This window comes from Cnephaeus nilssonii (assembly GCF_951640355.1).
Source record: "Cnephaeus nilssonii genome assembly, chromosome: 10".
Taxonomy (NCBI): domain Eukaryota; kingdom Metazoa; phylum Chordata; class Mammalia; order Chiroptera; family Vespertilionidae; genus Cnephaeus; species Cnephaeus nilssonii.
Window position 1 is genome coordinate 84,190,995 of NC_137081.1, and position 12,001 is coordinate 84,202,995.

At 46.9% G+C, this 12,001-nt stretch overlaps 1 protein-coding gene across 2 annotated transcripts in view; it reads left to right on the forward strand.

Annotated features, from left to right (window-relative positions):
- STEAP3 (STEAP3 metalloreductase) overlaps positions 1–12,001 on the forward strand; it is a 39,213-nt gene that overhangs the window by 11,726 nt on the left and 15,486 nt on the right. For both annotated transcript variants that reach the window (XM_079782976.1, XM_079782975.1), the window contains exon 2: positions 11,000–11,499. In XM_079782976.1, the coding sequence (XP_079639102.1) occupies positions 11,020–11,499 (480 nt within the window). In that variant the 5' untranslated portion in view covers positions 11,000–11,019. The remainder of the gene's footprint in view (positions 1–10,999; positions 11,500–12,001) is intronic.

Below are 12,001 nucleotides of genomic sequence, written 5' to 3' on the forward strand. Positions count from 1 at the left end.
TTGACATTCCCACTAGCAGTGGATGCAGGTTTTGACTTCTCTACATCCTTACCAACGCTTGTTATTATTTATCTTTTCGATTATAGCATCCTAATAGGTGTGAACTGATGCCACATGGTTTTAATTTGCATCTTTTCATGTGCTTATTGCCAATGTGTATGTCTTCTTTGGAGAAGTGTCTATTCAAGTCCTTTGCCCCTTTTTATATAGGTTATTTGTCCTAATATTTACCTCTTTCTGTTTAATTTTTTTAAAATCTTCATTGATTTCAGAGAGGAAGAGAGAGGGAGAGAGAGATAGAAACAATGAAGAGAGAGAATCATTGAATGACTGCCTCCTTCATGATCAGGGATCGAGCCCACAACCCGGGCAAATGCCCTGACCAAGAATCGAACTGTGACCTCCTGTCCTGGTTCATAGATCGATACTCAACCACTGAGCCATCGAGGCAAGGCTTTCTTTTCATTTTTATTCATTGATTGAGAGAGAGAGAGAAACATCAATTTGTTGTTAACACCCATCCATGCATCCTGTGTGTGCCCTTACCGGGGATTGAACCCAAAACCTAAGTGTATCAGAACAACACTCCAACCAACTGAGCTACCTAGCCAGGGCTGTCTTTTAAATATTTAGTTGTTAGAGTTCTTTATCTATTTAGAAACGAGTCCCTTATCAGATACATGATTTGCCTAATTTTTCTCCCATTCTGTGGGCTGTCTTTTCACTTTCTCAATGGTGTGTTGTCTGTATTTCTTGTTCACAACAAATTAGCAGGACTTGGGTGGGGAGAGGGGAGATTTTAAGAGGCAAGTTGGCTTGGTGATGGAAGGAGACTTGACTTAGGGTGGTGAACACACAATACAGTGTACAGATGATGTATTATAGAATTGTGCACCTCAAACCTGCATAATTTTGTTAACCAGTGTCACCCCAATAAATTCAATAGAAAGGGGGCGGGGGAGGCAAGAGGCAGGCAGACAGCTGTGATCACTGTCCTGGCATCCTCCCTTGTTGAGAGCAGGTTCTATAAAACAGAAGACAAGACCCACGAGCATCTCTTGCAGCTTGGGTGATCCCTGCCTTTCGGGTGAGGATCTGACTGCCTTCTCTTGAAATACACACTGCATTTTGAAAGGATTTCTGTCCCCCAAGGATAGAGTGAGTTTTGAAGCTGTAAGTTCCAGAGATGTGTGCCTTCATGGAACTCCTATCATGTGCCAGGATGGTGCTGGGTGCCAGGGGGACAGCATGGAGCACACACAGCAACCTCTGCCCTCCCCAAGGTGACAGGAGGGCAGGGAGGCAGACAAGCATGTGAGCCAGCAGGCAAGGACTTCAGAGAAGTTTCCAGCCACAGAGCAACGCCCCGGTGTGACAGCCCTCGCTGTGCCCACTGAGGGCAGCTGGGCAGCTGTAGGCATTCCTTTTGTACAGATGAGGAAACTGAGGCTAGAGAGAGGAGGACTTGTGGTGTCTCCATGTGAGGAAATCATCGGATAGGACCAGAGTTTCAACCTCTCAGATTACTCCTTCCAACTCTGCACTTTTTCGGCTTAAACAAAGGTCTGTGCAAGGATTTGTGTTTTCACTTGTGGCTTTTGCTGAGGCCCTGGTGCTGGCGTGGGCACACACCAGTTTGCCCCAGGGAGCCGAGCCCTGGTGGGTCCCTGCGCTCTGCCCTTTCCAGCCACCGGCCCTCTTCCAGGAGTGCTTTTCCCGGTTCCTCCTCACATCCCTCAGGCTCGGCTCAGGCCAGCCCGCCCAGTTCCCCCTTTTGAAGCCAGTGCCCTCTTCTCAGGAGACCTGGTTCAACTTCCTCCTGGGCCTGGCACTCTCCCTGGGCACAGGTCTGCGGAACAGGTGCGAACTCCCCAGGGACGAAGGAAATTTAGAGCTTCCATGTGTATTTAAATTCCAGCGTATCCCTTTACATTTCTATTTGTTTCTATCTGATTTATTCTGTATATCACGTTATACTGCACAAATTATACATTTTAAATATATTTAACTTATACGCAAATGTAGCAATAACAGGAATGTATCCCCCAAATTTAATTTTACTATCAGATAACATTTAAAAATAAAGCTTGAAGGTAACTGTGGGCCGCATGAGGACATGAACTGTGCCCTGTCCTCTCTCCGTCCCATGGCCAGCCTGGGCCAGAAATATTAGCTCCATTGGCCTCTGCTTGGGAGGGGGGGAGGCACCCCACTTGGCCCGAAGGCCATCTCTCCATCTAGCTGCAGGGCACCACAGCCAGCTACCCTCAGTCCCCCCCACGGTGACCCCTTGGTGGCTGTGGCCCGCCCAGCCACTTCAGCCTGAGGGTTGCCTGCTGCCCCCGCCGAAGAGGCTGCAGGGCTGGCCGTGTGGGGACTGCCCACCATTAGTGGCCTGCCTGGGAGCTGGCAGGAGCTGGCAGGCAGGCCCATGGGCCAGGCGTGGCTCCCAGCCACAAACAGCCCTGCCATGCCTCTGCCAGGAAGTGGGAGGGAATGGGTGAGCCTGGCAGAGACCCAGAGGGGCTAGGACCTGTGGTTGGAGCTCCTGCAGGCCTGACTGTCTGGTTTTTTGCTGGAAGCTTGGGAGGGGGAGGGGCGGAGGCAGGTCTGTGGGTAGGCTGAGTCTCAGCCTACCCAGCAGCAATTCGATCCCCTCCCACTCCCCTCCCCCAGATCTGTAAATAGAACAACCTAGGAGCCAGGGCAAAGCCAGGATTAGTCTCCACCAGCAGCAGGCCTTGGTCTGGGCACTGGGCGGGCAAAAGAATTTTGAGACGTGCCCGCTGCCCATGAAGCACCCCAGAGAACAGCCCGGGCACACACCGGCACATGCGCCAATCAGAAGAGAGGGCTCTGAGCTTGTGCACGAATTTCCTCCTTTCAGCTCACAGCACCCCAGCACCCCGTGTGGAAAGGTGCAATTGGAGTCCCCATTTAAAGGCCCTGGGGCTAAGGCTGAAAGGCACAGGCTCACGAGCAACTGGTGTGGCTGTGGGTGACCTCAGGCGTGGCCCCGGGGCCGCCTGTCAGCGCTGCTGAGGAGCAGCCCCTGGGCGGAGGCTTCACCGGGAGGCCTTAGCACCCGGCCGCTTCCTGTCCTAAGGACCGAATCCTGATGGCAAGAAGCACAGTAGAGATGCTTCATGTTTCCTTTCCATCCTGGGCAGGGCCCCTGAGGTCCATAAGTCAGGGCATCTCTTAGCTCCCCAGCCTGCTGGGGGAGGGGGGTCAGGGGGGTAGGGGAGGAGCTCTGAGAGGCTCTGATGTTCCAGAACCCACCCCAAGAGGCTCGGCAACTTTCCCATGTCTCAGGGCCAGTTTGGGGCAAAGCTGGGACCAGCCCCAGGTCCCCCCAGCCCCTGCTCACAGCTTCCCTCTGTGCGGCCTCTGTCTCAGCTCCCCCAAAGGAAGCAAGTACCCAGTCGGGTGCTGAGCACTGAGCCCCAAGAGCCAGCTCCAAATAGCTCCTCCCGCTCGCGCTGGAGGCTGGGGTCAACGTGGACGGCGCACCGAGTCCAGGCCTCACTGTCTCTCTTCCTTCCGGTGGGCTGGGTTTTGCTTTGAGTCTGTAAACCACTGGGGTTCTTCAGGAACCAGCAGGTGCCACGTGTGCCATGAAGCCTGACGCTCCGGCTCCCGTGCTGCCCTGTGTTCCGCCCTGCGCGGGCGCGCCTTATCTCACCAGTCGCTCACACAATGCTGGAAACCAGACAGTACACCGCCTGAGTGGGACCTCGTCTTCCCCACTTTATCCTCTGAGGGTTCACATAGCAGTTACTCAGGAGACGGGGGGGGGGGGAGGGGGGGAGGAGAATTTGCTCCTGCAAGGTGCTGGCAGATGTGGAGAAGATGGTCTGGAGGTGGTGTGGTTACTTTCCTTCCCCTTGAGGGCAAAGCTCGCCCAGGGCTGGTGTGTCCAGGGCCGAGGCAGCCACTCGGAAAGGTGCCCGCAGACCTTCTCCAGCCTCGGGCCGCTGCGGGAACGCTGGAGTCCGGGCAGTCAGCGCTCACATTCACCTTGGCCCCATCCCCTAAGCTGCCCTGGGAGCCCGAGGCACCGCACAGCCCCAGCCAAGCAGCGCCCTCTGCCCCACACTGAGGAGGTCTCCGGGTCTCCTGCGTCCTTCCTGCGCCTGGCCCTGCTGCTGGTTCCTGCCGGCAGCCAGTATTTATGTCATAACTACTGCCCTGCATCTCTGCGTGCTGTTGTGTGCTGAGCGAGCACTGTCCTAAGTGCTTCCCAAATACTGAGTTATTTATTCCTGTGATCTCCCCATAGGAAGGTCTGATTGCCTCCTTTTCATAGTGGGGAAACTGAGCACTGAGAAGCCCGAGGTCATATAGCCAGCAGGTGGCAGTCAGAATTAGAACCCAGGCAGTCTGGCCCCAGAACCGCCACCCCCTGCCCCCGCCCCCGCCCCGCCCCCGCCCCCGCCCCAGCAGCCATGGGCTCAGCTTCCAGCCTGTGCACAGAGGAGTCCGGGGCCTCCCTGCACCCGCAGGGGCTGCTCCACTCAAAAACCTCCCCCAGAGCCAGGCAGATTGTCCACAGTCGAGTCCGAATGAGCAGGTTGGGGTCCCGACTGGTATTGCATGTCTGTGTGAGCGTGGCCCCTCCATCTGTGGGTCCCCACAAAAATAACCCCGAAGAGGCTTAGCTCAGCTGGCCCCTGATGTGCTGTGAGGACAGGGAGATGCTTTGAAACCACTTTAAAGTGCGAGAGGCCGAGGGCCCAGTTCCTCAGCCTCTCTGAGCCCCGGTTCCCTCCTCTTTAAGTTGGGGGTAACAACAGTACCTGTTTCGGGGAGTTCTTGTGAGGACTGGGCGGCATCACTCCCAGAAAGGCAGTGTCTGGCACGACGTAGTGGGCATCTCCTAAGTCCATGCCACAGTTCTCAAAGCTTTTAGGATTGCTGGTCTGTTATCTCTGATGGAGACTGTGGTTTCCATTCACAAAGGTGGGATGCCAGAGAGGCACAGGGGCTGGTCCATGACAGAGCCTGCCACGGGCTCCTGGTCCCCTGCTGCCCCTCGCATTAGACCCTGTAAACCCCCCACCCACCCACCCACTTCACCTGGTGCTGAGCGACCCGGGGACCGCTGTGGAGCGTGGGAAGAGGCAGCCACTGCAGGGTGTTAAAGCCGGTTCCAGGCAGTGGTTTTTAACCCTTCGATGCCAGGAACCCCCGGGGACCCACAGCTGGTGAAGCCCCTGGACCTCCGTGCAGAACAATGCATGAAATAAAATAACAGGGTCGAAAAGGAAACCAGCTATTGAAACATAGCTTCTAGATTATTTTAAAAAGGATGTGCTGTAGTAATATGCGTGCTTCTTTATTAAATAACACAATCTAGTGACTGGTCTAATATCTACCATGATTTTGTTTATTTTTCATCCCCCCACACCTTTAAGGAGGTATGCTTGACAAATCAAAATGGTTAATGGGTAAGGTATGCAGTGTGATGTTTTGATATAGATATGCATTGTGAAGTAATCACCACAGTCAAGCTAATAACATGTTCATTGCCTCACATAATTACAACTTTTGTGTGTTGGGAACTCTGGAGATCTAGTCAGCAAATTCCACGTGCACAGTACCGTGCTGTTCCCCGTAGACACCGCGCTGGACGTCTCATCTCCAGAACCTGCTCTCTTATAAGTGAAAGTTTGTGCCCCTTGACCAGCATCTCCTCGTTTCCCCCACCCCTCAGCCCGGTGACCATTCCACTCTCTGCTTCTGTGAGTTTGACTTTTTTAGATTCCACATGTGAGATCATGTAATATGTCTCCCTGTGTTTGGCCCATTTTACATGGCATAATGCCCAGAGGACTTCCTTCTCTTTTAAGGTTGAATAATATTCCACTGTGTACACGTACTACATCTTCTTCATCTGTTCACCCATCAACAGACACTCAAGTTGTTCCCATATCTTGGCTATGTGAATACTGCTGCAACGAACATGGGGGCAGAATTCTCTTCAAAATAGTGATTCTAGCCCGGCTGGCGTGGCTCAGTGGTTGAGCATCAACCTATTAATCAGAAAGTCATGGTTCGATTCCAGGTCAGGGCACATGCCCAGGTTTCGGGCTCAATCCCCAGTGTGGGACGTGCAGGAGACAGCCAATCAATTATTCTCTCTCATCATTGATGTTTCTATCTCTCTCTCCTTCTCCCTTCCTCACTGAAATAAATAAAAATATTAAAAATATATATAGTGATTCTATTTCTTTTGGATAAATACCCAGAAGAGGGATTACTGGCTCACATGATGGTTCTATTTTTAATTTTTTGAGGAGCCGCCATACTGTTTTCTGTGTTGTCTGTACTAATTTACATTCCTGTGAACAGCATACAAGGGTTCCCTTTTTTCCCTCATCTTTGCCTACATTTATTATCTTTTGACTTTTCAATGATAATCCTAAGAGTTTTTATTTACATTTCCCTAATGATTAGTGCTGCTGGTCATCTTTTCATGTACCTATTGGCCATTTGTATTTCTTCTTTGGAAAAATGTATATTCGGGTCCTTTGCCCATTTATTTGTCTCTTTTTTTAACTGTTGAGTTGTATACAAGTAAGTTTCTTGGATATTATCAGATACATATAGCTGGGTGTATAAGATATAAGCTTATCAGGTAACTTATTTACAAATATTTTCTCCCATTACACAGGTTGTCTTTTCATGTTGTTGATTGTTTGCTATGCAAAGACTTTTTAGTTCGATGTAGTCCCACTTGTTTGGTTTTACTTTTGCTTGCCTGTGCTTTTGGTGTCAAATCCAAAAAATTCACGATCAAGGCCAATGCCAAGGATCTTTTTGCTATGTTTTCTTCTGGGAGTTATACAGTTTCAGGTCTTATATTTAAGTCTTTAATCCATTTGGAGTTGAATTTCATGTATGGTGTGAAATAAAGATTCTATTTCATTCTTTTGCGTGAGGATATGCAATTTTCCCAACACCATATATTAGGAGACTGTCATCTCCCCATTGTGTATTCTTGGCACCTTTGTCAAAGATTAGTTGACCTTATCTGTGTGTTTATTTCTGGGTTCTCTCTTCTATTTCATTAGTCTATGTGTCTATTTTTATTCCAGTATTTTGATTATCATAGCTTTGTAATATAGTTTGAAATCAGTCTCCAGCTTTGTTCTTGCTCAAGATTGCTTTAGCTATTTGCAGTCTTATATAATCTTAGGTTTATTGTCTCTATATTTGTGAAAAATGTCATTGAAATTTTAATAGTGTTTTGAACTCGTAGATCACTTTGGGTATTATGGACATTTTAACAATATTCTTCTGATCCATGAACACGGATATCTTTTCATTTATTAATGTGTTTATTTTTTCAATTTCCCTCATCAATGTTTCATGGTTTTCAGTGTACAGGTCTTTCACCTGCTTGGTTAAATTTATTCCTAAGTATTTTTTTATTTTATTTTTGATGGTATTGTGAATGAGATTTCTTAAAATTTCTTTTTCAGATAGTTCATTATTAGTGTCTAGAACTACAACTGATTTTTTTACATTGAGTTTTGTATCCTGCAACTTAACTGAATTAGTTTTTTAGCTTTAACAAATTTTTGGTAGAGTCCTTAGGGTTTTCTATATATAAGATCATGTCATCTGCAACTAGTGACAATTTTCCTTCTTTTTCAATTTGAATGCCTTTTATTTTTTTTTCTTGTTTGATTTTTCTGGCTAGAACTTCTGGTACTGTGTTGAATAGAAGTGGCAAGAGTAGGCATCCTTGTCTTATTCCTGATCTTAAAGTAAAAGCTTTTTATCATAGTACTAGTAGCCCTGCACATGAATCCATGCACCAGTAACTCGCCCTGTAGCTCTCTGCCGCCTTGCTGTAGCTCTCCCTCCCCACTCCCCACCCCCACTCCCCCCCTCATAGCTTGCTCCCTGTCCCCTCCTGTAGCTCTCAACCACCTGCTTGTAGCTCGCTGCCCTGCCCTCCTGCTGATCCGTGATCCAGTCATTACATGGTCGGTCTTTATGCTTCATGGCATAATGACCATTTGCATATTACATCTTTATTATATAGGATGGTGTGAGGTGTGGACTTGTCATATATGGCTTCTATTATGTTGAGATACATACCTTTTTTAGCTATTTTCTTGAGGGTTTTTATCATGAAAGGATAAATGCTCTTTTCTGCATCTATTGAGGTGGTCATATGATCTTTATCCCTAATTCTGTTAATGGAGTGTATCGCATTTATTGGTTTGCAGATGTTGAAACATCCTTGCATGCCAGGGATAAAATCCCACTTGATCATGGTACAGGATTTTTTAATATGCTGTTGGTTTTTTTGCTAGGAAATTTGTTGAGAATTTTTTTCCCATCAGAGATATTGTCCTGTAATTTTCTTTTCTTACAGTGTCCTTATTTTTTGTAAGCATTGGAGAAGGACTAGCATTAATTATTTTTTGTGTGTTTTTATTGTTGTTGTTGTTGTTAATCCTCACTCAAGGATATTTTTCCATTTCAGAAAGAGTAGAAGGGAGGGGGAGAGACAGAGAGAGAGAAACATTGATGTGAGAGAGACACATTGATGGGTTGCCTCCCACACATGCCCCTACCAGGGCTGGGGAACCTGCAACTGAGGTACATGCCCTTGTCCTGTAATCAAACCCACAACCCATGGGTCCAAGGGCCAATGCTCTAACCACTGAACAAAACAGGCCATGGCTGGCATTAATTCTTATTTAAATATTTTGTAGAATTCACCAGTGTAGACATCAGTCCTGGGCCCTTTCTTTGTTGGGAGATTTTAAATTACTGATTCAATATCATCACTCATTATTGGCCTGTCAGATTTTCTCTTTCTTCATGATCAGTCTTGGTAGATTGTATTTTTTTTAAGGAATTTATCCATTTCTTCTGGATTACCCAATTATTGGCATATAATTGTTCATATAGTCTCTTATGATTATTTATATTTCTATAGTATCAGTTGTAATTTCTCCATTTATTTGTTTTGTTTGTTTGGGGTTTTTTTATTTTGTTTTGTTAATCCTCACCGGAGGATATTTTTCCCATTGATTCTTAGAGAGTATAAAAGGGAGAAGGGCAGAGACCCAGAGAGAGAAACATCGATGTGAGACACATTGATTGGTTTCCTCCTGCACAAGCCCTGACTGGGCCAGGGATCAAGCTGCAACCAATGTACATGTCCTTGACTGGACTTGAACCTGCAACCCGTCAGTCTGCAGGCCAACACTCTAACCACTGAGCCAAACTGACTAGGGTTCTCCTCTTTTATTTTTTACTTTATTTATTTTTTTATCTCTCTTTTTTTTAGTCTCACTAAAGATTTTTCAATTAAAAACAAACATATCTTACTCTGCTTATGCTGCCTGTAATGTTTACACTGTCATAGACTAAGGGAAAACCAGCTCCCTTAGAGATTTAAAAAAAACAGGTCTCAGTTTTGTTGATTTTTTTCTACTGTTTTTCTCTCCTGTATTTCATTTATTTTCACCCTGATTTTTTATTTCTTCTGCTAACTTTGGACTTAGTTTGTGTTCCTTTTCTAATTCCTTGAGGTGTAAAGTTAAATTGTTTGAGTGTGTTTGTTTTTCTTAATTTAGTCACTAAAATATTAATAACCCTCTTAGAACTGCTTTTGCTGCATTATATAAGTTTTTGGTTTTCATTTTCATTTGTTTCAAAATACCTTTTTCTCTCTTTGTATTCTTCTTTGACTCATTGGTTGTTCAGGGTGTGTTGTGTAATTTCCATGTACTTGTGAAGTTTCCAGTTTTCTTCCTGTTATTGATTTCTAGTTTCATACTGTTGTGGTCAGAAAAGAATCTTGATATGATTTCAATCTTTTTAAATTTGTTAAGATTTATTTTGTGACCTAACAAATTATCTGTCCTGAGGAATGTTCCATGTACACATGAGGAGGCTACAGGGCTATCCAATGTGTCCATGCTGATTTTCTGTCTGGATGATCTATCTATTGTCGAAAGTGGGAACTGTATTGCTGTCTATTTCTCCCTTCAGATCTGCTAATATTTGCTTTATATATTTAGGTGCTCTTCTTTACAATGATTTTTAAATTAGTGACAAATTTAAACAGTATTTGGAAAACTTTCACAATTAAATTTGTGCTGTCACATTGGTCAATATGGATGACAAGCTCACTATGAATACTGTTGTGATTTGTTGCTTACTTTCGTGCATAAGGAAATAGCAAATTTCAGTTAGAATTTGGTAACAATTAAAATATAATTTTTCCCAATAAGTTTACTATAAACTCCTGGTAACTCCTGGTTCAAGTCCAGGGTTCCATCCTTGTCCACTCATCCCGCAGGCTCAGTGAGGGAGATCCCATTCAAAGTCATGACCCAGCCTCCCTTACCCTTAGAGTAGCACTGCAGTATTTAGTCATTTATTCGACAAATATTGAGCACTGGCCCTGTGACAAGTGGTGAGATCCAAAGTCACATAAGATGAGGTCCTTGCCTTCAAGCTATTCACATCTCCTTAAGGAGAGCATCATAGGTTCTATTCCAAATGCAAAATGTAGCCGAGCAGAGGAACACACCTACCCTCCCTGGTAATCTAAGATAACACCCAGAGATGGTGAGGCTGGGCTCAACAGTCACTATGGATAGTCACACTGTCCACCACACATTCCTTTGAAAATGAGCATGGCATTGCCTAGCACGGTATTGGAAATTCCATACCCTTCTTACTCAGCACTCTCACTCTTGCGCATTTGTCCCAAAGAAATAATTCAGTAGGAAGGACAAAGGTTGGAGGGCAGAGGTCCTTCCCCCTCCTCTCCCTGCACATGTGCCCTCCTCAGGGAGGGGCTGGGTCTCACTCAGCTTGTCGCTCCATGCTGGCACCGCTTAGCACTCATGAAGGCCTGTTGGGTGAATGTTTGACCACCATGCAGTGAACAAGAGACAGAGCTGACAGGAAGGGCATTCCAGGAGCCCTCCATTGACCAGGTCCCTGTTTTCTCTTCTAGCCACCAATACGCCAGGAGAGATGGACAAGCCGCTGATCAGCCGTCGCCTGGTGGACAGTGATGGCAGCCTTGCCGAGGCTGCCAGTGGGGCCCCCAAAGTGGGCATCCTGGGCACCGGGGACTTTGCCCGGTCCCTGGCCACACACCTGGTGCGCTCTGGTTTCAGCGTGGTGGTGGGAAGCCGCAACCCCAAACGCACGGTTGGGCTGTTCCCCTCGGCAGCACAAGTGGTGTTCCAGGCGGAGGCGGTAGACTCCTCTGAGGTCATCTTTGTGGCCGTGTTCCGGGAACACTACTCCTCGCTGTGTGGGCTCAGTAGCCAGCTAGCCGGCAAGATCTTGGTGGACGTAAGCAACCCCACCGAGCAGGAGCACCTGCAGCACCGTGAGTCCAATGCCGAGTACCTGGCCGCCCTCTTCCCCACCTGCACAGTGGTCAAGGCCTTCAATGTCATCTCCGCCTGGACCCTGCAGGCTGGCCCAAGGGATGGGAACAGGCAGGTAGGTGCGGGGGTGAGACGGGGGAGGGGGGGTAACAACCATCATGACAATAAATATAATGACTAGCTTTCCTTGAGGGCCCTCAGCACACAAGGCTCTCTGTGCTCATTGTCTCAGCTCGTCTCACATCACTGGGAAGTTCCATTTCACAGACAGGAAACTGAGGCTCAGAGATATTGATGAATTTACGCCAGGTCCCACAGTTGGTGATCTGGGATTTGAACCCATTTCCTGTGAATCTGAAATTCATATTCTTTTTTCTATGGTAACTTGCTTACCTAGGGAGCAAGGAGGAAAAGGTTGATGGCTTGCCTATTTTTTTATTTTTAAATAATTCTTTATTATTGAAAGTATTACATATGCCCTCCTCCCCCACCCCTCATTAACCCCCTCCAGCCAATGGCTTTCTTTTTCTGTTTAGAGTCAAGAAGGGAAGAAACTTTGCTTTTAGAATTGGACTCAGAAGAAGGAAAGCCACCCACGTATGTGCCAAGCCCTGAGG